Source organism: Gekko japonicus, unplaced genomic scaffold (genome assembly GCF_001447785.1).
Source record: "Gekko japonicus isolate JY-2015 unplaced genomic scaffold, Gekko_japonicus_V1.1 scaffold1643, whole genome shotgun sequence".
Classification (NCBI taxonomy): domain Eukaryota; kingdom Metazoa; phylum Chordata; class Lepidosauria; order Squamata; family Gekkonidae; genus Gekko; species Gekko japonicus.
The window spans coordinates 299,256-326,343 of NW_015169827.1; the positions used below are offsets into that span (position 1 = coordinate 299,256).

General features: G+C 40.2%; 1 protein-coding gene across 1 annotated transcript in view; it reads right to left on the reverse strand.

Moving 5' to 3' along the window:
* Positions 1-9,880: 9,880 nt before the first annotated feature.
* The window catches only part of PRKCD (protein kinase C, delta), a 110,653-nt gene continuing 93,445 nt past the window's right edge, over positions 9,881-27,088 (reverse strand). Inside the window, exons 8-18 of the mRNA XM_015417252.1 lie at positions 24,877-25,006; positions 24,378-24,478; positions 22,447-22,543; positions 21,634-21,755; positions 20,844-21,017; positions 18,901-18,992; positions 16,546-16,608; positions 13,827-13,965; positions 11,878-12,066; positions 11,159-11,287; positions 9,881-10,187 (exon numbers count right to left, since the gene is read on the reverse strand). Coding sequence (XP_015272738.1) covers positions 10,029-10,187; positions 11,159-11,287; positions 11,878-12,066; positions 13,827-13,965; positions 16,546-16,608; positions 18,901-18,992; positions 20,844-21,017; positions 21,634-21,755; positions 22,447-22,543; positions 24,378-24,478; positions 24,877-25,006 — 1,395 coding nt within the window. The 3' untranslated portion in view covers positions 9,881-10,028. The remainder of the gene's footprint in view (positions 10,188-11,158; positions 11,288-11,877; positions 12,067-13,826; positions 13,966-16,545; positions 16,609-18,900; positions 18,993-20,843; positions 21,018-21,633; positions 21,756-22,446; positions 22,544-24,377; positions 24,479-24,876; positions 25,007-27,088) is intronic.

A 27,088-nucleotide genomic window follows, 5' to 3' on the forward strand; every position in this document is an offset into this window, starting at 1 on the left:
CCACGGAAACGTCTTCGGACAGCGCTGGCTCTTCGGCTTTCAAACGGAGATGAGCACCACAACCCTAGAGTCGGACTCGACTGGCTTTCGAGCAAGGGAAACCTTTACCTTTACCTTAGACCTGTTAATGGAGGTCTAGCAGTGGCTACTAGCCATTGTGAATGAAGAGGAACCCCATAGAGGCAGCAGACCTTTCAAAACCATAGCCAGGAGGCAGCATCAGGGGAAGACCTCGGCTTCTATACCCTGTTGTGGGCCTTCCAGAGTAAAGAGCAAGCCATGGAGTGAAAAAGGATACTGGATTACATAGACCACTGCTTTGATCCAGTGTTCTTGTGACCAGAGGATTCACAATGCATACCAGTTTGCGGCCCTTGTAGGCAGGGATGCTGGAAGAGAAGATGACTGAGAAGGCTCTGGTATTTGAACATGTTGGAGCTCCAAAAAGCTGCCTTATGGCTAGGGTTGCCTGGTCTGGGTTGGGAAATACCTGGAGACTTTGGGGGTGGATCCGGGAGAGGGTGGGGTTTGGGGAGGGGAGGGGCCTCAGCATGGTAGAATGCCATAGAGTCCACCCTTCAAAGCAGCCATTTTCTCCAGGGGAGATGATCTCTGTCAGTTGTAAAAGCGGGAGATCTCCAGGCCCCACCTGGAGACTGGCTACCCTACTTATGGCTGTGCTTTGAAAATTCTGTATTTGTGTTTTCTCTCTGGAGCTGATATAGCAGTCTGCAGCTACAATATGTGCTCTTACTATCAGTAGTGCAGCAGGCTATGTTGAGGACCACCTATGGAGGGGGGGGGCAGTAGCACAATTTCTTAGCATGTGGCAAATATACTGTTAGCCAGCCTGTTTTCGTCAGCAGCAATGCCAGCCAGGGCTATGCCAGCAGTGTACTCCTCTCCCTCCTCTCATCCCACCTCTTTTTACAGCCTTTCCTTTCTGTGTCTAGCACACCTTTCCCCTTGGTTTTGTGGTTTGTGTTGAATCTCAGGGATCGTTTGGGGCCAGGGTGCGCCGGAGCACTGCTTCGGCAGCCCAGGAGTGGGCACAAATGGTGGCGGCAGCAAGCCCTGCCCCCAGCTCCCCGCCCCTAAGCTCCTTCTTTCTAGAGTTGTGCCCCATAGAATAGAAATGGAAAGATTGCGCCGCTGCTGCAACGCGACTCCAGAGAGAAGGGGTTTAAAGTTTAAAGTCTTCGCTCCCCCCCCCAGCCCGCCTTGGCAGGCCAGCTGGGGAAGCAAAAAGGGTGGGGTGGGGGTCTTCAAAAGCTTCCCATTCCCCAACTGGCCTTCGAAGGCGGGCTGGGGGGGGAAGCGAAGAGAGAAGGGGTTTAAAGTTTAAACCCCTTCTCTCTGGAGTTGTGCCACAGCGGCGGCGCAGTCTCTTCATTGTATTCTATGACCCCATAGAATAGAATGCTCCTGCAGCTCTTTTTCTACGAAATGACCCCCGTTGATTATTTATTTTCTTTGATAGATTTTAATAAGCCTGTCATATTTGCAAACAGGATTGATACAATGGCATGTCGATGGATTTCCTTTCAGCCTTTCATTGCTTGTGACCCACAGATCTGTGTTGGTGAGTACAGAAGTAGTGGATGGTGGTTTTATTCTAAGTAACTGCATATTTGAATTAAATATACAAGCCACTGCAAGCATTTGTCTTACAATATTTTATGTATCTTTAATAGTTTATATGTAATATTAAATATTAAGTATATTTTAAGTGCTTTTATACTTTTTAATGATAAAAATAATGTGGTGGCTTTAATACAATGGCATATAATGCAACTGCCACAGGAGGTGGTGGTGGCTACAAGCATGGATGGCTTCAAGAAGGAATTAGATAAACATATGGAGCAGAGGTCCATCAGTGACTATTAGCCTCAAGATATAGATAGGAACCCTCAGGCTGGGGCAAGTGATGCTCTGTATTCTTGGTGCTTGGGGGGGGGCAACAATGGGAGGGCTTCTAGTGTTCTGGCCCCACTGGTGGATCTCCTGATGGCACCTGGTATTTTTGGCCACTGTGTGACAGAGTGTTGGACTAGATGGGCCATTGGCCTGATCCAACATTGGCTTCTCTTATGTTCTTATGTGGCTTGAATATGGTCTTGTGTAAAGGTTGCTGCATGTTTAAAGTGGGTGTTTAATGAGGGTGGGTATAGATATGTAATTTTTGTTCTTTATGGTTGCTTCCTTGCAGTATTTGGATTTATATAGTGTAAATTTTCCCTCATAATATGAACTAGAATGGGCTATCACATCTACTTTAACTGCAGCCTGGATTTATTAAACACTGTAGTTTGTTGTGTATCCCACTAGGTGGCACTTGAACAGAGCTCAGTGCAAAAGCAGATGTGAACTGAGAAACCCTTTGCACTTTTTAGTGCTGAAGACTATATGAATTGTTTGCACCACTCACCCCAGACTGATTTGAGATTACATCCCAAATCGCAAAATAGCAGAATATATTCAAGTGCAAATATTTTACTCTGCCCATTAAGATACCAGAGGACATAAACAAATATACAAATCTCCATAGCAGCCTCTTCAGGGTATGGTAGGAATAGTCTACCCTATTTGCAGGATTTTACCAGGGTTCACTTTACATTAGTTACAATACATGCAGTGCTCACTTCTCTGCTGCTGTAAGGAAAACAGGTTTTCCTATTCAGAAACAGCACATTTTATGGGTAGCATGAACTATTTTACGAGACTATTGCAACATAGGTTACAAATGTAGGAGAAAAGAGGCAAAATGATACAACCCTTATGATCTGCATTTTTGTTGACTTGCATCTTGCTATCTGTATGACAGTAGTACAATTACTTCTTAATTAGCTGGAATAGGTCTTGCACAAATTTGAAATGAGCTCACTGTATTGCTGCTACCCTTAGGGAGCAATCCTAAACAAGTTTGCTCACACAAAAATCCCTGCTCAATTTACTCCCAGCTTAAGAAATCAAAATCCTAGGTCAGATTTATGTAAATGAATTTTCATAGAATGAGTGAGTAGATGAATAGTGCAGGAAAATCAACGACAGTGAGATCCTAAATCCTTAAAAGCATTGTGGATTCCCTCCAGCTTGGCATGTAACATTCAATTAATATGTTGTCTCTGTCTTAGCTTTTCATCACATCCTTCCCAAAATTGTCAGTGTTTTACAAATAGTTATGCAATGCATATGGTGTTAAAAAACAAACAACCAATTCTATTATCTTTGGCCCCCAAATAAGGGGACACTCATTTTGCATATCAGTACTGATCCTCCAAGCTCAGTGCTGCTGGATATTCTTTATTAATCACAGGTAAATAGGTGGGAAGCAAGTATCTAGTGCAAAATAGGAACAAATCTCAAATACATCTGGTGATGGCCAAATATGTGCCTTGGCAGCAGCATGCAATGGGCATAGTGGAAAACAAGTCATAGGTGACCGCTGTCTTCAAGGATTAACAGCTGACCTTGTAACTGAGTTATGTGCATACCTGGCCAGTGTTTGGGTTTTATGCACAAGATGTTCCAAGAAACTAGTAATTGTTCCTTTGCTATATACTGCACTGTAGTGCTATAGTTTCCTGGGTATATTCACAAGCTCTTTGTGTTTTAACTTGTAGGGGTATAAACAGAATATCGTGGGGAAATCAAATTATGTACTTGGTTGAATTTCATTACTTTGAGCAGGCTACTGTATCAGTCTTTTTAAAAAACAAAACAAAAAACGAGAACACAGGATTGTTTCATTTTTCCAGCAGATCAAGGAATTTCTCTTGGCCTTTAGCATACTGTGTTTGTGAAATAGCTCTTTTGTTTAGGTAACAGACTGATCACAAGGTGCTGATAAAGAAACAGTTTAAATCTCATAGGAAGAATGCTAGAGAAGGCAGACTGCAAGTTCGTGCAATATAGAGAAACAAAAAATAATGAAGCTGAAATTCCAGTTCTAAGATTTCTTAAAAATTAAGCTTTAGTTTAAGAGAAAAGGGACTAACTTTGACTTACCGTCCATAAATAGTAAGCTGTGGTTGCCACTTTAACTTCTGCACCATGTGAGAAATGCAACATCGCACAGTCTAAAATTATGTTTGCCTATAGTTTAGCCTTGGCGTGGATAGCATAGGATGGCCCTATCTGGTCAGATCTCAGAAGCTAAGCAGGGTTGGCCCCAGCTAATGTTTGGATGGGAGACTTCCAAGGAATACTAGGGTCTTAACCACCTATGAACGTGTCTTGCCTTGAAAATCCTATGGGGTTGCCATAAGTCAGCTGTGACATGATGGCACTTTGCACCATCACCGCCACAGCTTAGCAGGAAATACTGGCAGACACAGCGGCAGCCCACCTGTCCTTGCTCATGCTGGCAGCCACTCAGCACCAATATCAGCAGCGGGAGAGGGGAGAAGAGAGGCACAAGGGGGCGGATTCCCCCTCCCATATCTGCTAGCCATGTTTGCTTGCAGGTGACTGACAGAAGTGCTGTGTTTACATATAAGCTGGCAGGCAGGACTGCCAAAGATAAGGGAGTAGAGGTAGACAGACTGCCTAGCAGCCAAACTAGGAATGGGGATGGAGAACAACAGAGGCAGAGAAGTAAGTGCACATTCCAAGCCAAGCAAGATGTGAAAAGACAGTGACAAAGAAGAATCAGTTCATGTCTCTATCTGCTATACCCTTTCTCCAATGCAAATATCTACATCTACCATTAACCTGGTAGACTATAAAGGCAAGCAACCCCTCCTGTTAAAATGTAGACCAAAGGGAACACTGCTTTCAGTGAAAATGAAAGCACATGCACCAGAATCGCTAAACCCTATCCAACCCCATGGCTTTTAGAATAATATTTTCTATAGGTTAGACTCTTATTTCAGAACGTTTATTGGTCTGGGGGGGAAATGCTTCAAGAAATAGTGCTTGCAAAAGTGGGTAAAAACAGGATGCTTACCTGTAACTGATGATCTTCTGGGATAGTGCGCCTGCGCCGACTTCGATCGGTTCCTCTAGAAAGCGAAAGGGATTTTCTTGCCTGCTCCCCAGTCATGTGCCAGCCCCACTGCACATGACCAAGGGAGGGGCATGACAATCCCGCCTGTTCTCTTCTCACCGCCACGCTGGTGGGATCTTCTCCGCTTTGGTTGGTAAAAAAAATTGGGCTTTTAGGCCTATTCCTCATTTTCTTCGAAGTTTCTTTGAGGTATGATGCACAGAGACCATGAAGAAGATTATACAGTTTCATACCCCTCTGCTCTGTTTGGAGGGAGGAGGAAGCTGGGGCAAAGAACAGATGTGGGATACTTGAAAAAGCGCAAAGAAAGGAAAGTCACTGAAAAACATAAGCTGCCTGCTGGTAACACGTTCTCTCTCTCACACACAGTATTCTTGTGTAGCATTAAAATGAGCTGCAAAAATCCCTTCAAAGTAAAGTTTTTTGAGTACAAGAAATATTCTGCAATAGGTTAATTCTGAAAAGGTTTGCTATAGCACATTTCTCTACATTCAAGGGAAATCAGGCATAATTTTTATCTCAGGAAGATATTTAACTGGAGACAACTTTACCGAATGTGCACATAATCATAATTACAATGGATAATTTAACATGGAATTTTGAAATCTTGCCTTAAAAAAAAAAGTACTACAGTGGGGTTTCACCAAACCAATTAGTAAGTGTTTTGGGCAGGCACTGTAGGCTAGGCTAAAGAAATAAATAAAGGTATTTGGGGTGTGTGATGGTAACGGGGGAAAGGTGACTTTCCTTGCTGGGAAACTCCCTGAGACTCAGAGTTCTCTGGAAAGAACCTGGTAACAACAGCCACCACGCAGTGGATGCCCTGAGAACATCTAGACTGACCCACTAAGAAGGGTCCTTTCTAGCTCAGTACTAGACGAATGCAGAAATAATAGCATGTAAACCCTGGAGAATACCTTATGGAAAACTAATGTCCATGCAGTGCAGCATGTAGGGAAGAGATATCTCAGAGAGGCATAGTGAATTTAAATGATGCAAAAAAAAAAGACTTTATAAAAGAATAAGGGATGAGGAAAGGGTGATTGGATTGCAAAAGTGGTAGAAAAAGGACAGAGCAAAATACAGGGAAAAGGCACACAAACTCACAGTACCCAGACTTACAAATGAAGCAATAAAGCCAGTCTAACTTAGCTGGTTACATTTCACCTACGCTATGGAGAGCCTGTCCAGAGGTCCTTTCAGTAACAAGATGGTGGATGAACCTCTTCCCAGCCTCCTGTGGACCCGTTTCTGCTGAAGACAACGGAAAATCCCAAATGTCCAAATATTTATGGTCAATGGAATCCGACTTGAGCTAGCCCCCTCTGTAAGAGTAGCTGGTTGAGCCAATCCAATGCAAACCCCATCTCTGATGTCAAAGGCTTACTAAATTACTAAAATGATAGTTCCGCCCCATCACGGTAGTAGTAAATTATTCTGACTTCCATGACAAAGAGTGGTCTTGTTCCAAATGGTTCTCCTATTGTCTAAAAAGGATTAGGTTTGTCAGGATGTCCCAACACAGAATGGAAATGAATGAGGTATTCTAATGAAAGCCCCAGGATCTAAGATCCCAAACACTCTAGGATGTACTCTTCAGCTCTAGTAAGGTTTTGGGGTTTCTGACGGGTGGGGGTACACAAATACCAGTTACAGACTTTATACAGATTTAAAATGGTCAATTATTCTGCAACATACCCATTTCATGCCAGGTATTTTTGAAACTGGATGAGATTATATTCCTTTTGTGTGCCAATTGTCAAACCACCAAGACAAATTGTGTTGATTTTATGGGTAGAATTCAGACATTGTAATGGTAGAATAATGAAACACAGACATGACCTAACTATTCAGCCACTCCTGTAGCTGTATAATATGCTAACTAAATAATTCCATTTTCCTACTTTTAGTTGTACTACCATAAGTGGCCTGATACTCAAAAGCACATACTCCCTGACATATGGAAGATTCACTATGTTCAGATTCCCATTAAACTTTCTAATTTGTATGGAATAGTTATAGCCATCTGCTAAGACCCTGGTTAATAAACCTAATAGTGTATAAACTATTAAAACCTGTGCTTCACTGTTTTGTAACAATAAAATGTAACTTGTAAGAATATATAGTAGCAATGGAAAATGTACTGCAGCCTCAAAATGTAACACCTAGTAAGTGTAGAGTTGCCTCATTCCAAGCCAAAGTGTGTGATATTGATACCTAGAGGATAAATATTTTGAGTAACCTATGAAACTTGGCACATGAAAGTGATGTCTTGCAGTGAGTTGGAAGTATGGCCAGCATCATGTGACCATTTTTTAGTTACTATAAACATAGGAAACTTAAATTTTTTTGCAACAAAAGCCAGGGTTCAGATTAGCTGGGGGAAATTTCAGACTCACTTTGTTTCTTTTTTATAATTAATGTCTTTTCTTTAATATGTTTTTATTTTATTTGTAACCATAACAAAATGTTCAGGGTTTTTGTGTGTGGGTATTGTGTGTGTGTGTGTGCTTGCATGTCTGGAAGTCATGGTGACTTCTGGCGACCCTCTAGTGGGGTCTGGATGTTTCAGAGAGGTAGTTTGATAGCCTGCCTCTATGTCCTGAACCCTGGTATTCCTTGGAGGTTTCCTTTCCAATTACTTGCCAGGGTCGGTCCTGCTTAGCTTCAGAGATCTGACAAGGTTGGGCTTGCGTGAGCTATCCAGGTCAGGGCAAAATGTTCAGGTTTTTGACACATTTCAATCTAAACCCTCCTTCTGTAAATCAAGGTGTGTTCACCAGCTTCAGTTACACTTAGTCATGAGCTGTAAAACCAATACAAAAGCATTTCCCATTTTGGGGTGTCCAGGATCCTTCCAGGAAGAGGAAGCAGAGAGCTGTATTAAAGTAAACTGAAGATAAGCTAATGCAGGCCTTTCAGAGTACTTCATCAGCCTGTGGTGCTCATAATTGTTGCTGAAACATTTGACTTGAAGTCCAGCATATCCAAAGCTGGGTTTTTTCCTCAGGTTATTTTATAGATGTCCTTAGGTCTATAGTTTTGCACTGTACAGGTAGGATTTTTCCCAAACTGGAGAAGGGGAAATCAGGAAGCAAAGGAAGGCTAGGGTTGCAGTAAGTAAGAGAATAGGCGCATTGTTATTTAAGCTTTATAAACTATTCAATCACATTACATCTTTCTATATCAAGTAGCAATTCAAATCAACACATTGCTATCACAGTGTTCTTTTCCTATTTTCCTCCCCCCTTCCCATACAAGTTTTTCTGTAAAATACATTTAAATGTCTATTCTCAAGCTTCAGCATCACAGTAAATATTCTGTGAATATTTCACATTTTCCTATACAAACAAGTTCCCACCTCCCAAGTGTGGTATTGGCCTAAGTTGAAATGAAAATCATAGTCAGCCAAGAATATATAACTTCCTGTGAAAAAGCTTAGTGAGTGAGATGAAATTGTCCAACATTCTAGATCGATTTTCCTCAGGTAAAGGAACACCTGCCTTCACTAAAGACACTCTGGCTGGTTCTACAGAGGTTTATTCAGAACTAAGACCTAATGAGTTTAGGGAACTTATACCTCATTCTATATATATAAAAGCCCAGGGTATTGGCACTTTCCGGCTCTCCCACTGGCTGTGCTGTGTGCTCCATCAGCCATTGGCCTATCAACCACCACTCAAGAGTACTCGCATGCCATTGGCTGGGTGCTGGGTCCACTCCTCTCCCCCACCCACTTCCATTCCCTATCTGAATAAATTGCCAAAACTACTGTGGGCTTACTTTCTCCTCAATGGTTGTTGCTAGGCAACCAAGCTTGGTTCTGTCAGTAAAAAAGCAAAGGGAAGAGGCCCTTTCCGGGCCTACTTTGGCCTTTGTGAAGAACTCACTGGGGCCAGTCCTAACTAGGGTTGTCAGCTCCAGGTTGGGAAATTCCAGGAGATTTTGTGGAGGAGTCTACGGAAGCCAGAATTTGGGGAGGGGAGAGGTCTCAGCTGAACAGAATGCCATAGAGTCCACCCTCCAAAGCAGTTATTTTATCCAGGGGGAGACCCAGGTTCTTGCTGTGGAAGCTGAGTGGGTGATTTCAGACTAGTCACAGACTCTCAGCCTAACCTACCTCACAGGGCTGTTGTGCAGATCACTGCAGAGAAAGACTGTACTTTTCCTCCTGGGGAACCACTGTTGCCAGTCTCCAGGTGAGGGGTGGAGATCACTCAGAATTACAGCTCTCCAGATGGTAGAGATCAGTTCCCCTGCAGAAAATTGTGGACTCTGTGTCATTATACCCTGCTGAGGTTGCCACAGCAAATTGACACTGAGTGCCCAAGGCAAGGGCTCCCACCTAGAGCCTCTTCCTAGAGTCCATTGTATTTATTTCCACAATGGGTCTTATTCCTAGTATTTAATATTTCAGTTTAAGTTTTAGCAGTCTGATAGCCATCTGTCAAGGAATGGGCACACTACTTTTTAAGAACTGCAAGACTCGTGATCTTTAATAGGTGTTTATCCAAGAACCACACATACTATTTAAAAGGTTGTAAACTCATAAGAGTAAGGCCTGCAAAGCACCACATCCCTCACTGGCACTTATTAAAAATAGCAATATTTGAAGCCCAGAATAAGCTGAATAAAAATTCAAGTTACTTCTTTTGAAGACATAAAAGAACTGGCTAGCTGTTCCACTTTATTTAAAAGACACTCTTCAATAATCTATCTTCCATCCCTTCAGCAAAATATACAGCATATACATACATTTCTTTCCCCAATAGATAACTACAGTCAAGTAACCAAACACACAATTTACATTTTTCCCTCTGGAAAGAAAAATCATGTACACGTGATTCATAAGGATTCATAAACACAACCTACTGCCAAATAATCAGCAGTATAACATAATAAGTCATTATTGAGCATCACTGAAAATGAAGACGGAGAGATGATGGTATCCTTTGATCACAATTCATACGGAGTGCTTCTATTTATAGTTGTACCTAAACGTCGTTCTATGCTTGAAGAATTATTTCTCCAAAATTTGTTCAAATTTAGGATTGATGAAAGAGAACCCAGCAAATGCAGACTGATCCATGGAGTCTATTAAGTTTTTGTCACTGTGCGATAATCGAGGCTTCTCACTCAGAAACTCTCTGTCAAAGTTGCTGTAGTCATTTGCTGATTTCTGTATGATAAGTAGAATGGCAACAAGAACAAAAATTAGGTGATTCAAACTAATTTATTGCCCAGAAGAGTCTGTAAGTATAACCAATTCCTTTCATACAGACACCATGCCATTCAATTTGGGCTTGGCCATCTGTATTGTCCTACAATGTGGCATGGAGAAAGTTTATATATAAGCTATAGATAAGCAGTAAAAAATCTTGATTTCCTCATGAATTCTGTCCTTTTTGAACTATCAATCAGAACTATGAAGTCAGTTGAATGAAGCTCAGTGACAGAAAAATGCTTTCTACATTCAAAATCCTATATCCTCTGGGCCTACATCTAAAAACTTTGGTGTCAAGGGCCCTGTTATGAATGGCAGAAGTCTAAATACAAGAAGTCTAATATATGAGAGAACAGTATGATGATGAGGCTAGAGCAGTTATGGCCAACCTTTTAGAGACCGAGTGCCCAAACTGTGACCCAAAACCCACTTATTTATCGCAAAGTGCCAACACAACAATTTAACCTGAATACTGAGGTTTTACTTTAGAAAAAACAATTCATACATTAACTTAAGATGATCCAAACAAAGTAAGGAAAGCAATCCCAAATGCTTTCATTTACTTAAAATTATTTGGCAGAGAATTTGACACTTTAATGATGGTCTGGGCCTGGCTGGGGTGATGGCACGTGTGCCCACAGAGAGGGCTCTGAGTGCCATAGGTTCGCCACCACTGGGCTAAAGTGTTTGCTGAGGACTAAGCACATGGGTTTAAATCTTATCGGACACCTTGTGAAAGTTGGTCACTCTTGCTGTAGCCTATTTCCCAATGTGGCTGTGAGAATGAAAGGGGGGGGGGGATATCCTGTGTGTACTACCCTAAGGAGAGTGCAGGGCAACAGCAACAAAGTTCCTAAATGCAACTGACATAAGGTTTTACAGTTCTTCACTTTGCTGAGCATAAGAGGGATTCAGAAATTATATACCACTTTAGGTTTGAAAGGTGGATCCACTTCCCTCTTCTCTAGCAATGTCCAATTAATCGTCTTGAAGAAAGAGTGATCTCTGATGTTTCCGGTTACTCCCAATCGCTTTATTGGGTCCCTTTCAAACAACTACAAAACATAACATATGCATCCTAATTCAGTTACTATAGCTGCAGATCACAACATTTAAGGTAGAGAGTGCAACTTCAGTAGCTATTGAAAGATATAATACTAGGAGACTTGATGTGTTCTATAAGTCCTACAGGTCTAAGACAACCGGTTAGGTTGACTGTAACCATTCTTGCTGCTTAGTCTTGGAATTCCGGCAGGAAACAGGTTCCTATACTGCCTTCTTCCTGTGGAATAATTCGCTAGCTCCCACTTGCCCAGGTCAACAGCAACCGAGAATCCAAGCCTGGCAGCAGCAGACACCACTTGTAGGAAAGCATGCATACAACATGGCTCACCCACCAAGAAGACATTAACATCACAAAACTGTATAAAACACAGACCGATAAGGATAAAACTATTCAATCCCTTAGTTAGTTTGCATTGGTTCCATCTCACAAAACTCTTTCACACTTTCCCTGGGAGATAATATCTGTACAAATACAAGTGTCTTGATGGCCCTTTCAGATTACTCGATTCACACGTTCTCCTTAATATAGCCTTCCATTTCCCTATACTGAAAACATGCATTAGCTTAAGTCAGCGTGTACCTTCTCTAGTATATCCTTAGATTCCTTGGTAATCCAACGTGGGTAATGAGGTGTGTCTACTCGGATTGACTCAAATAACTCATCTTCATCATCACCATGGAAAGGAGATTGTCCAATCAGCATTTCATATAGTAAGACTCCAAAAGACCACCAGTCCACAGAAAATGTATACTTCAGCCCTTGCAGGATCTATTGCCAATATAAGAAGTAAGAAGACTTGTAAAATGCAATTGGAAGCTTCCAGATCATGACTCTTCCATCACTTATAGTAACATCTATATTATTTACTGATTAATTGATATTCTAGTTACATAAATACGATGGAGTCTTGAGTATGCTCTGATTTATGATTTCAAAGCAGTTGTCAAAGATTTCATATTTGATATTTATGATGAATTATAATGGTCTTTTATATGATAACATAATAAAGAAAACTAAACAGTTCTAACATAATATGAAATATAACATTAAATTATTTAACAGATTAATACTGCATATTAGTTACTTCGATTCCGTATTGGTCTATTCATTTTACATTATTAATGGGGGCAGTCTTTGTTGCCAAAATAAAGGGTTTTCTGCAACTCATATAGCAGTGGGTGAATATTCAAAATATAAACAACAAGCAAGGGGCCCGCAAGGACTGGTAAGGTGCATCTCATTTCCCCCTCCCCCCCATTTTGTCCTTCCCACCCATGAAACCTCCCATAGCCTCTTCCCTTTTCCTTCTTCCTTCTCTCCATCAGCCAAACTACCTTTATCTGCCCTCTGTCTTCAGCTTTCCTTCCTTCACTCCCCTAGCAGCCTCTCCCTAGGACAACTATGGCTCAGTTGTGCAGTGCTGGCTGCAGGGCTAGGCCCAGCTGCTTGGTGGGCAACCTGCAAGGACTTGCAGGGGACACCTCACTTGTCCATAGATCCCTTCCCCACACTACTTCCTCTCTTCTTCTTCTTCTTGGTAACCCCCATATTCTCACCATTCCCTATTCCAACCCATTAACCAGCCTACTTTTTATCTTTCCCATATCTTCAGCTACATTTCTTATATATTTACTTGTTTCCTCCACAATAGGGACCTAAACCATCTTACATCGTTCTCCTATGCTCCATTTTATCCTCAGAACAACCCTGTGCAATACTTTAGGCTGAGAATGTGTAACTGGCCCAAGGTCACCCAGTGAGCTTCAATGGCAGAGTGGTGATTAGAACCTGGGTCTTCCAGATCCTAGTCTGAAACTCTAATTACCACAAAACACTGTCTTTTGTGTGCTGGCTCTGTTGAACAGTAGCAAGCAGTCAGTCCTGGGCAAGTCATTTGTTATTTGGTAGCCCTAGCCCCAATGAGTCTTCCCTCAGCCCTGGAAAGGGCCCTGTCCTCCTGCCTTTTACTGACAGAAAGCAAGGCTTGAAGGCTGGCAATACTGTTGTGTTTGCCTAGCAACAGCCACTGAGGATATTTGGTTCATAAAGGTATAGATACTACTTCTGTTATTTTGGGTTTTTTTATCTCCTCCACTCTACTTAAGCTGTTTTTACCAATTTAGTAGCTTTAAAGGAAAGTAAAAAACAAACAGAGGTTTTGCCAAATGGCCCTTTAAAGACTAACATCAACCTTATGAAAAAGCTTGTGCATATACAAAAGAAGTGGCCTCTAGTCCACAAAAGCTTATGTTGGCATACAATTTATTTAGTCTTTAAGGTGTTACAACACTGCAGCTTATTTTTGCTGCAACAGACAAACATTGGTACCTTTGGAATTATTTAAGGAAAGGTTATTAGCTGAAAGAAGCATACAGAATACTTTATATTTACTGTATACAGTTTATGGAATAATTTTTAAAAAGCCATTGTTAATGAACAGCTTTTAATTTAATTTATTACATTTTTAAATTGTTGTGAAAGAATCATGTACTTGATGTCTTGGTTTACTACATGTGTGTATGCCTTACTTCAGGAGCTATGTAGTCCGGGGTACCACAGAAAGTTGTTGCCTTATTCTCTCCATAGACTTTCTCTTTGCACATCCCAAAATCAGCTATCTTGATGTGACCTTCTTTATCAAGCATCACGTTGTCTAATTTGAGGTCTCTGTGAAAAAGTTTTTAAAATTACCATATTGTTTAACCAGAAACTAGCACCAAAATGGTTCACATTCCTGATGTAACTGCATCAATGTTAAAGCTGTCTGTTGGGATGGGATACTTTAAGTAATGAAGAAGAGGCTGAAGTTGGCAGAAAAACAAATGGACACTTTTCATTAATTTTCAATAAAGATGAAACTGTGCAGAGTCAATCATGACAGGAGTAGGGGTGAATAAAACATAGTGGAAAAAAGAAAATAATGCATTTGAAGCTGAACCAAAATACAGAGGCCTTATTATAATACTCACTTTGGGTGAAGAGGGAATTTTTGCAGTGGAAGCAAGGTCTTTTAACTCGGAAGGTATGTTATTAACTATGGGTTGCATTCAGTGATCTGCTCATGCAAGGATCACAAATCCCCTCCCCTCCCCGTCTCTTCTGACCTCAGGAAAAGTGATTGCTCGGGTTGTGGGACCCATGTGGAGAAATACCCATATGGCTAGGTAGTCTGCCTTTTCCATATGTGAAGCTACATGGTAGTAGAGAGAGAGGGAAGAGATTTCACATCCTTCCCCCTCCTCACTGTATCTCACTGACTTGCATGGCTATTACTTCAGGTGGGTCTTGTAACACAAATCACTTGCCTGGGATTGGAAGGTACTGCTGAGGGCAGGGGAAAGTGGAGAAGACCCACAATCATCAGCTACTTTCACTGATGGATCATGGTGTGTAGTCCTATGCCTGTATTCAACACAAAGATAGAGTCATGTATTTTGTGTGTGCCCCAGTTGCTTAAAACCTCAAGGTATCAGCCAGAACAAAACTGAGCAGGGAATTTCTGGCACTGTTTTGTATTGGAAATATCTAAATGCACATGCCTATTTCAAACACTAGTAATGATAGCTGATTGCCTTGTACACGTAACTATTGATTTAAACTGACAGACATCAGAAGTAACTGTTGCAAAGAAAACAGGAAGAAAAGCTCCAGCTGTATGCAAAATTATCACCAGCACATACATTCTTTGGATTTTAGCCTTAGGCAGTTGCCATAAAAACTGAAAAGTTAGTCAGTTGCCAACAAAGTTGTTGTATGCTTCTAAAACTAGCTACCAAGGACAGAAGCAAACAAGACAATCTGTGTGATCAAAGCAACTTCTTAATGTTGTGCTCATGTTGTTTTCCAAGAGGTTTGAAATATTTATGAATTGGATACTATGTATTAGAGCACATGCGAGAAAAAGATATTTCCGTATCTGAATTTTTTTCATTTTCTGTGGGTCTGGCACACTTATCAATCAGTTAAACTAAACTGATAGTCTGACCAAAGAAAGCATGTCTTTATTAACTGATGACATTTCTAATACAGGTACTTATAAAAGCTAGGGATGACAACTGTCATCTTAGAAGATGACAACTGCCATCTCTTTCTTAAAATGTTACCTGCTAGAAGAAAGACATACCTATATTTAAAAGCAAAGTGTTTTTCTTAAACTGCTTTTATTCATATGCAAAGTCAGTTAAAATGATTAAAACTCTGAAGATGCTTTAAAGAAGCAACAGCCCTAATTTTTTGACATTTGAACTCAGAAGTGCACAGCAACCTGAAAGGCCAACAGATCTGCTGTTGGCTAGCAATAACATATTCGAGCCAGTGTTTCAAAGGACATCAAGAAATTCTCTCTTTCCTGGAAGATGACTTCCAACAGCAGCTACAATGGCCAAGATACGATAATCTGCTATTTCACAAGGTCTGCTTCCTTCCCTATCGGATTAATACTCGTAGATTAAAGGAAAAAATATGATTCCTTCTAAATAACTGAAATGGAACTGCTGAATCAAAAACGCAGAACATTTTTAAAAACATCTCTTATTTGCAGTTTCAGTAGGTGGCTTAATAGAAAATAACAACAATCCTTGATAAAGGCTTAGGTGGCTGCATGGCACCAAATCAGCAGTTAACACGAGCTACCTGAAGAAAGCCTTGAAAAATGATACATTAATAAGTCTACATAAAAGGAATGCTAATTCTGCAGTTATTAAGATTCCAAATTAAAAACCAAAAGTTTCATATCTCAAAATCTACCAGCTATCTCAGAGCAGAAGATGATCAAACTTTGGCCCAATATCCAAAGCCACTGCATGCTGGATTCTTTTTAACTTTCCATAATTTGCTACTGATCCCAAAGAACTTTAGTCAGAGTACTTTCAACAAGAGGGCTATCCTGGCTCAAATACTATTGACCTTCCCTGCCATTGGAATGAAGACAAAGCATCTCAGGCTTGGTGCAGAACACCCAGCCTTTACTAGTGTGAAACAATGATTCTTCTGTGTAATGTAAATAACATTTCATTCTCCTTGTTGCCAAGGAGAAAAACATGAGAAAACAATTATAGATTTGGTCTCAAGTGCTTGTTTGAATTGCCTCTTTTCAACACCTTTGGAATAAACTCAAAATTTTAATAGGGAACAGTTCCTTGTAAAACACTCTACTTGTAGGTTAATCGCAGAATCCACTAATTCATCATTGAGACATACCTGTTGCAATATTTTACAAGACTCTTACCAAGATCAATCAGCACTCACCTATAAATAATGCCTTTGCTGTGAAGAAACTGTAAACCACACAGTATTTCAGCTCCATAAAACCTGAAAGAGGGCAAAAGCACTTAAAAATAATAACAAAGGCCTAATTTGTACTAAGCCTATGAATGGCAGGATATTTGTGCTTTTTTTCCGTTACTTCTATAACACTCATTTCTGCTGTAACTATTAAAGGCATGCAAGCCTGTCTGGCACCCTGAGCAACATGCAAGTGGTACCCCCAACCCCAACTAGCCCACGATTCTCCAATGTTTCTGATCTGTTACAAACAGGATTAAAATCCCTTCCATTCATTCTTGCTCCTTTAGCCCTGAGAATATCATGACTCCTTCAGCAGAAACAGTTCTGCTCATGCACTGTCATCCACCCCAGCCACTGGGGAGGGAGAAGAGAAGGAGGGCAGAACAAAATGTCAGGATGCTGTAAGAATTTTCCCTGCCCTTGACTGCCTCCCACTCACTTGACATCAAATTCGGCTCAGGTGGAAGATGAGTGTGGAGATTCTTCTCTGGCTCAGTTTTACTATAACTAGTCAGAAATTCACTATACCGATTGCTGGATAATCTGTGTCCCATCCACATGGGAAGTGGGCTTGGGAGTTCAAGGCTGCAATCCTGCACATATTTACTGGGTGTGGGAGCTACTTCTAAGTAAACATGCTGATGGAAAAGGGTAATTTCATCTGGAGAACCTTATGATTTGTATGTCCATGTGGAACACAGGATAGAAAAGGACTGCTGGGGGACAGAAATGCAGGAAAGATCCATGATCACTGTATAAGGACATCAGTGGAGCCAATTTACAGTGTTTACAGGCCCTCCTTCACATATGGGCTCTATTCCAAATTGAGCTTTTCTACATAAACAGAATGAAAACTGCATTCTGGTGTGCTTACCTAAAAAATGACTGTTTTTTAAAAAATATTAAAGTAATCATTCCTTTATGTATTTGCCAGAATTTGAAACTTTAAGCAGAAATGTTTCCTTTATTTAACTAGATTTTTAAAGCCTAAATTATCCTTTTGTGAATTGGTAGATTAGCCCTTTTTGTTATACTGTATGTATCACTTACAGTTGGGGATTTTACATGGATCGGTTCTCCACTGTCTGTCAAACTACTTCAGATACTACTTTTCTGGGGGGAAATATGTGCCAAAAACACTCTTACTTATGCTGTATTATATTCAGAGAATTTATATTGGCAAAAGAAGAGACCTAAGAATGCTGCTCATATTCCGCTTTAGAACAGCAAATCCAATCTAATTGCAAATTAAGTCCTTTGTTCTTCTCCTGGTTCAATCCATATAAATCAAACAAATTATGAAAGCTCTGCTTTGAGCTGCACACTTTTAAGAAATGTGTATTCCACTCCATAAAACCTGAAACAGAGCAAAAGCATTTTGAAATAATGATGTACGCTCTGTTTAGACATGAAGCCCACTGATGACCTAGCCGCTCTTCTTTTTTTCAGAAACAATTAAAAATCTTTGTTTCCCCTTAAATCATTACATGTTGCAGAGAGCCCGTCCAAACTCATGGGAAGCAGGATCTATCCACTACCATGTTCATTTCTGTTTAGTTCTCACACAGTCTTAATTTCCCATCATATATTATCTTCTCTCTACAGATTCATTGCTTCCTCTATCTCCAGTCTGATTTGACATTTCCCCATAAAAGCAGAGACGCCAGCACTTGAAATAGTCTTTTTGCAGAAACATATGATACTTAAAAAGGGGTTTTCCCATTTCTTTTCTTTGACCTCTCTCCTCTGCCACTACACCTTCAAAAAACAAACAGGGAAGTAAGCATACTATTTTGACTTGTGTTTTGCTTTAGGAGTCTTAATACAGACAATGTGAAGTGGATGTATTTTATAGGAAAATGTTGGGAATCAAAAGAATAATTCATGTATGAGCCAACACTTAATTTTATTTAATAAGCGAGTTTGCTCTTTCCAGTATGCAAGCACATATTTTATCACTGCATTTATGAGAACACTATTTCTCTGCTATACACAGTGTGATACTATTAGATAGAAAAATGAGAATGTTCACTCAGGCAAGTCTAAATGTCTTGATGTTACTGTGAAAAACTTTAATCAAAAAAGGTAAGAAAATTATTTTTCTTTCCTCTGTATTGCTTGCAATGTTTCTAAGACACTTTAATTTTTTGCCTTCAAGCCCTCAGCAAAATGAAACAAGAGAACAGTATCCCATACCTATGCAACTGTAGGATTGCTACTGCCTATGTTTTACAGTGTTACACAGGTGTAGCTGTGTAACAGCAAAACAAATCAAAGATCTGGGCAAACCTTCCTTATTAACCCCCCCCAACTTACGTAGCTCTGAAGAGATCAAAACGGCCTTTGTCCTGTATATGGAACATCAGATCTCCACCATTGAGGAATTCCATAACAAAGAACAGATGTTCCTATTCACAAACAGAAGAAAACAGAACATTAACCCACTGATGTAACTATATCCACAGGAGGCATGCATTCTGCTTCACAAGTCACATGTATTAGTGGCAGCCTTGGGCTAGAAAATGTCACAAGCAGTAAGAGAAAGTCCCCATATATTTATTTACTGTATTTATAGTCTGCCTATCTCACTAAGATTCAAAGCAGATGACACAATATAGACCGATACAATCAATATGAAGGGACATCTAATAAGCAATGTACAAGGAGTTAGGATTACAGAGCTCTGAGTAAGCGCAGCATATTAGACATGATACAGAGTGAAAATATAAGGCAAAAATCAGTAGAGAAAAATACAGTGCCAACAGGCTAATACGTGAGGCAAACAGATATGTCCTAAACACAGTGGTAAAGTTCTCAGATCCTATCCCTTTATAAAGTGCCTTCCTGAACAAAGAAGCCCTCCTGAAATCCATTCTACACAGTTTACATAGCTACAGAAGTGTCGTTCTTGACCTCCTCATATAGGCCATTCCACAATGTGGGGGCCACAACAGCAAAAGCACATCTACAGGCAGTCACTGATCTTGCCCATTTGCAGGAAGGCACCCACAGATGGCCCTGAACAGATAAGTGAAGCTGTTATGGTGGAACATCGGAGGAGATGTGGTCCTGCAGATATGAGGGTACAAGGGCCTGCAGGGCCTTTATATGTGTTAGTTAGTACCTTGAATTGAACATGGTAGCTGATGGGCAGCCAGTGGCATGACAGCAGAATGGGTGTAGTGTGCATGTACCACCTACCTCCTGACAATAATGCTGCAGCATTCTGTATCAAATGCAGTCTCTAGGGCAAAGCCATGTACAGTGCATTACTGTAGTTTAATCTCAATGTTAATATGGCATGGATAGCTACAACAGCTGAATCAAGATGGGCCCATCTTCCACGCTTGATGAGTTTGGAAGAAAAGCCTCTCTTTTTTTGCAGTTGCATTAACATGCTTCTCCAGCAGTAATGCGGGATCCAGCATATTCCCTAGGCTCTTAACAGAGTCAGCAAGGGTCAGCAGAACCCCATCAAAAGCAGGAAGTATAATGTCCTTGAAGGCCTCAGCCTTCCCAACTTGCATTACTTTCATCTTGTGTGGATTCAGTTTCTATCACTCTTAGCCACTTCACACAGCACCCAGGCAGTAGTTCAAGACCTGTGCTGTATCTCCAGGGGATTTGAATAAAGAGCTATAGATAGATATTTGCTATGTGAGCAGTGCTAGGTTTATTTTTTCGGTATGAGTTTTATTTTCATATTGTTTCTTTTCATTGGGATGCTGATGTGAAGCTCAGATGAAGCATCACCTCAGAACACAAATACCTTTAGTACAGTTCTGTCTTTAATCATTTTGAATTATAATCTCCTCGAACTACTTACTTACTCTTTCTAAGCAGATGCTGAATGAAGTTCCTATTCAAATCAACAACCAGCCACAACATAATGATAGTTTTTTAATATGAAACATTTGTTAATTTTTCCACAGAACATGCAGATGTGCATCATTCCTCATATGCTAAGCTCTTAAAAATACACTTGGCCTCTACATTCCCATTTTTAATCATACACTTTGTATCAGGATACTGGCTTTCTTGACTGGAGATTTGATGTTCTTTTACTACACTATACAGAATACCTTACAGTAGTCAGATGGATTATTTCTGCTACCTACTGCTGATTTTGTTGCCAAAATAAGGCAGAACTGCAAATGAATACCTCTGGAGCATTGAAGCAATCTTGCTTGTCCTGAAATAAGTTATCAATCTGTTTCACTCTACCAGTTACAGCAAAAGTATAATTGACTACATTATACCTTAGTCTGAAAAGTACAGTAGAGATGGGTAAGAAATGGATTTTCCCATGCAAGTGCTAAGACTCGCTTTTCTACCATGGTGCATTCCACATCATCATCAATAAGTACCACGTCCTTCTTCAAAGCTTTTACAGCAAAAAATTCATTCTTTCCTTTCAGTTCAGCAAGCAGTACCTGTAACACACAACGAAAGCTGAATTAGGGACTTCCTAGGTGATAAATACTTCTTCTCTGGGCCTTCTGTAAAGTTAATAGTTTTGACTGTAAGAAAAAAAGTTTATAATGTATGTGAATGGTAGTTACTGGCTTACATCCCTTCAACACACTAGACTTCTGGAATGGTGGTGTTACCTCAAGTCATCAAGCATATCAAAACGCCCTGTATAAGCAACAGATGATAAGTGAATTATGTATATTTATTATCTATGTTTCCACTAAATTTAATTTTCTGTGAAGAGACACAACTCTAGGGGAAGGATACTTCCTCTCTCTGTATGGACCTGTTTTATTTATTCCACTTCTCCATGGAGGCAAACTGGCTATAAACACTAGGTAGAGGGAGAGATGCCTCCTTCCCTTTGTGCAGAGGGAACTTTATTGTCACTGCCAGGAAGGGTATCTTTCTCCTATGGAGTCCTTGGCTGTTGCTACCATTACTCAACTCTGCCCTCAATCAGACCTTTTCTTTAGCTTGTAGTGTCTTGAAGAATTACTTGAATTGTTTTTCCTTTCTTCTATTAAAACAATTAGATTATCTAACACAAAAAACTAAACCCTGAAAGATACCTACCTTTCCGAAGCTTCCTTTCCCAAGAACTTTGTGGAAAATAAAACTATCTATGTTGAATTTCCTCCTACTGGATGGTTGTGACAATGATCTTCCCTCCCAGAGCTTATCATATTCATTATTATCTGCAGAAGCAAAATGATAGTTTTTAAGTAGGAATAGAAGGTCTGCCCCACTATTCTGTTACTTAATTTAGTACTTTAAGTACCAAGATATAACCAAAAATGCAGTGAACCACTGTGTGAATGCATGAGTTTGCATACATGTACATGAAGTTATAAATATGATGGGGAAATTTTAAATTGTCATTAAAAAGCAACCTTAAACTAACAGTGGTCATCACTGGGTTCTGAAAAAAATACTTGTATTAATTCAGGTTTTGACATTTTTTGTGTATAACTTACAAGTTTCATACTGTGGGGCAGGCTTCCCAAGGATAACAACAGTGTGGAGATGTGATGTTCAAAGGAGGAAGAAGATCCTAAGGCATGAAGAAACTACCTTCATTCCATGGATGAAGACGTGTTTGGACTAAATCTCAGTGAGGCACACTGAATCTATAAGTATGACTGCATATAATACTTTGCTAGTGTCATGACACCAAATTATATGATAGGAACACAGAAAAGGAGTAAGGGGGGGGTGGGGGTAATACTGAGTTGGTCACTAACTGCAGAAACTGTTGTGTATAATTTGAGTTGCTTTTTTTGTTACAAAAGTCACAAATATTGTTTATACTGTAGTGGTAAACTAGCATGTTTGTGTTAATAGATAAAACTATTCACAACAGAAAATGTAGTAAGATTTATCTCTCACCTGTTGTATCTCCACCTAGAGCTCTTGGTTTCTTATCAAAATCCTGGTAAATACCCACACTGTCTACAGACCCAGATTCAGATTTCCTGGAAGATTTCTGAACAGAAATGACATATACATAATATCAATCTAGAATTCAGTTGAAAAACAAGTTTTAATTATTATTACATTACTGTATTTGTTATAATGTCATTTTATTACAAGAACTGCACAGGATATTTTGTACAACATGTAAAGATATTTTATATATTACACACACAGACACACACAGTCACACACACACACAGGCCAGCTCCCAAGAACTTTTGGTGTGAAAGGCATTTGTGGCACACATACACATATTAAGCTTGTTTTTCTTTACTGAAATTATCTCCATGTGCACAAATGACAAGTGAAGTGACTTTAAACACTGCATGTGAGGTTTATAGATATGCTTGTCACATTACATATTCTTTGTTAACAAGCTACTGTATATGAACTCTGGTTTGTGAAGAGCTTGAAGCAGCCCTGACCTGGATATTCCAGGCAAGCCTGATCTCATCAGATCTCAGAAGGTAAGCAGGGCTGACCCCGGCAAGTACTTGGAAGGGAGACCTCCAAGGAATACCAGGGCTGGGGCGCAGAGGCAGGCAATAGCAAGCCATCTCTCTGAAACATCCAGGCCCCATTAGGGGTCACCAGAAGTCAACCATGACTTCCAGGCCTGCGCGCGCGCGCGCGCACACACACACACGCAAACAAACAAAATACTCACCCCCCAAAAAGAGTCTGAAGCCATCACCTCTGACAATGAAAGCTTCTTCCATACCATCTGTACTTTTTCAGTGTTTCTCCTCAACCAATATGACTAGAAATGAGTTGCTGCTTCTTTAATTTTAATAAAACTTCTTTTCTAAGAATGATTGTGCTAGACCCCAAAGTCATTTTCCGTAAGCACAAGGAATTGTGATTTTTATCGAATATTGTGGGGGCAAAGTATGGATCTATGTGGAAGGGAGTAATCAGTAAACGTTGTCCCTCCTTCTGAGAGGAAAGGAAAAACCCTGGATTGAACCTTATTACTATTTCTGTTCATGCCCTGTCTTTCATGGCTCATGGTAATCGAGATACTCCTGCTTTTGAAAATCCATTCAAATTACACCGAAAGTGGTAACCTACTTCAGTATGCACCTTATTTCTGGTTTTATATGTCAATAAATATATATCTAATAATCCTGAAAAGGGTCTTACCTTTTTCTTTCAAGTCAAATGCCACTGTACTGCAATTTATTACTATGTCCATTTCCAGTTAGTGTGAATAAGCAAATTAGATTCCGTAAAATATGTAAGAATATTACTAATGAATTTAGTGAAATCTAATCCTAGCAGATGACATGTCAATGTATAAGACCAACACATACAGAGAGGAAACCGGAATAATGTGCAATTTCTGCCCCTCCTGTGTGAAATGACTCAAATATGTGCACAACCCACCACTCAGAACCAGTGTGCATATGACTTGTATCTGTGTAGGTGCCATATCTACATTTGGGTGAATGAACATAGAAGGGAGAACTCAGCATGCTCATTTCTGTTCCCTCTCTAGGTCTGTACACAGATATATCTGTGAGCAGAGTGAACACCAGTGATAGGTTACAAAGTGGTGAGGTGACTTATTACAGTATGCACATGTCCATTTAATAAGCCGGTTGTGAACACTAGCTTGCCATATGATAAAGAAAATCCTCCCACAATTCTCTGCTTCATCTACGATCCAGGGAAGTAAGGGAAAGGTAAGGTTCAACCCCCCCCCAACAGTTTAGTAGGTCAATATATGTGACCGGCTTACAATTCCTTATCAATTTAAGTTACCACACAGTAATGGTCATCTGTATTCACCCACAGGTGGCATTCTAAAATACTCCTGAAAGAAGACTGCTAATAAAACATACCTGACTAACTTGGTTTAAAGCTTCTGCCAACAGTTTCTGATTGATACCACACAGATTTGCCACTTTCTTTTGACATTTGTGGTGCACATTCATTCCACATTCTAAAGAAATAAAATTATAATCATAACCGATTAATCTATTCTAGTCAACAATAACAAAGTGTTCAAATGCATGTGATTTGCTTTATGAGACATTTAACTGAACTCAAATACAAGCTTACTTCTTAACCCTCAATAGTAAAAAGAGAAGGGAAAACCCCATGCCCTTTCAGTAAAAAGCCAGAACAGCACTAGGTGCGGAAGCCTAGCACTAGGTGCGGAAGTCCATTTCTCTGAACACAGCTGAGAGTGCAAGGCACACTTCTTAAACCAAGAAGTGTGTGTGTGAAAGAGTTAAACACAACACCCCTCCCTCTGACATACAAATACACAATGTGGAAGTCATGCCTTCACCTGGATAAAGAGCCAGGGCTACATTGGTCAAAAGAAGGAGACCCTACCTTCACACTTTAATCCTTGTTTAACCAGTCCCCAGAGAAGACTACCACAGTGATCACAAAATGTTGGACTCATGTAGTTGTAGACTTTGAATCTGTGAGGCATATCGATGTGGAAGCGCTCCTTCTGAAACTGAAGGTATATTGACATTACAGTAGAGTAACACAAATATCTGGAATTTCCTCGCTCTCTCATGTTTGCCATTGCAAAATTAAAGTTGTTCATGTGATGAAAGGCATAGACTCAAAAGAACTAAAATGCATTTATAAAGGGAAGATCTGAAACCTATCCTTTCTTCAGTTGACTATCTAGCCTATAGGCTTGCAGCAAGAAAAACAAAAACCTTGAATCACCTAACTCCCCCACCCCTTCCCGGGCCCAAAGATATCTGTCTGGCCTCAACCAGGGCCAGGTGTAAGGGATAAGGGCTGAACAAGCCTATAATGTGATAAGCCCTGACGATTGGGAGAGGGTCATAAGCAACGTTCCCTCTAAGCCGTGGAGTCTTGTGAGCAAAGATTCTACCTTGTGAGCGATTAGCATTAAAGTTGTGAGCGAGCAATTTGGCTACTGCATAAATTAGTTTGCTCTGGAGCCCTCCTTCCTGAGCTGAGACAAAAATGTGTGAGCTGGATGCTAAAAAACTGTGAGCCAGCTCACACTAACTCAGCTTGGAGGAAACACTGGTCATAAGTTTGGCAGGACCTTACCTGGCAAGGAGGGGGATATAGCTTTGTTGTGATAACTACCAGCAGCTGCAAGGTTCTGTAATCTGAAGGGAGTGGCAGCAGTCCAGAAGAAGTTTTTCCTTGGTGTTTCTTTCCCTTGGGGGGTGTGTGTGTCAGGATCAATGGTCCCTCTAAGCTGTGGAGTCTTATGAGCAAAAATTCTATGTTGTGAGCTACTGGCATTAAAACTGTGAGCAAGCAGTTCTGCTACTGTATAAGTTAGTTTGCTCCAGAGCCATCCTTCCTGAGCTAAGACAAAAATCTGTGAGCCGTAGGCTAAAAACCTGTGAGCTAGCTCACACTAACTCAGCTTAGAGAGAACACTGGTCGGGATAGCATTCCTGTCAACTACTCAGGAGGGACCAGAGTATTTCTGGCACTGAAGGATAACCTGCTTCGTATTGCGTGCACTGAAGGATAACCTGCTTCAAAAGATGGAATCGACTCCCGTTTTATTGTGAGTTGCTACAGAGCTTGTTATAAAGACTTAATCTGTAAGAAGCTGCAACCTTCTTTTTAAGAATTGTTAGCTATCCTGGTACTTTAATGTTTTATTGTCGATTGCTCATACTCTGGATGATTTTGGCAGTGCATACATCCTGAGTGTTAGAATGTTTTAACTCAATTAAATGAAACAAGGTTTTTTTACATTTTGCTGCGTGCTGAGAGTTTCCTTTCTGCTGGCGAGCTGCAAATTTATCTACTGAAGCGAACCCCAAGGTCAGTTGGACCTGATACCAGGGCCTTCTCAGCCTTGGCCCCAGCCTGGTGGAACTCTCTGCTGAATGACATCTGTGCCCTGTCTGATCTATTAAAGTTTCGCAGGGCATGTAAGGCAGAGATGTTTCACCAGGCTTTTGGTTGAAGCCAGCAATGGTTTCCTACATCTGCCTGGTACCCTCCCCCCTCCAAAAAATGTGAATGCTAGACAGGCCATCTGTTATTGGAATGTTTAAAATGTATGTTGTTTGTTTAATATTATATGTTTATGGTTTTAATTGGTTTTATAATTGTATGGAATTATCTTCTTGTAAACCGCCCGGAGCCCTGCGTAGGTGGGGAAGGGTGGTTAAGAAATCCAATGAAATAAATAATAAATAAAACTAAATCTATTCTATGAGAAAGTCTTTTAAAAGAAATGCAAAGTTCAGAGAGCAACTACAGGTAAGAAGTTTCCATAGTTAAGTTTTAAGTTATTTTCTTCTTCTTTGTTCAAGTAATTGTGCAAACCTTAGTCTATTTGCGTCATTTTTAGCCTGCTTTTCTCCTTGAAAGGTGGGTCGCAATTTTATTTTAAAACTACATCTCAGAGTAAACCAGGTAACAACAAGATTCCAACAAATAGAGATCAATAATTTTTTTAATCGACTATGGCTACAATCAAACTAGAGCATCAGTGGTCAGAAGCAATGTATAATGTTTTAAGGATCAATTGGGAAGGAATGTTGTTCACTATATGGAGCCTTAAAAAACAAGAATCACTCAA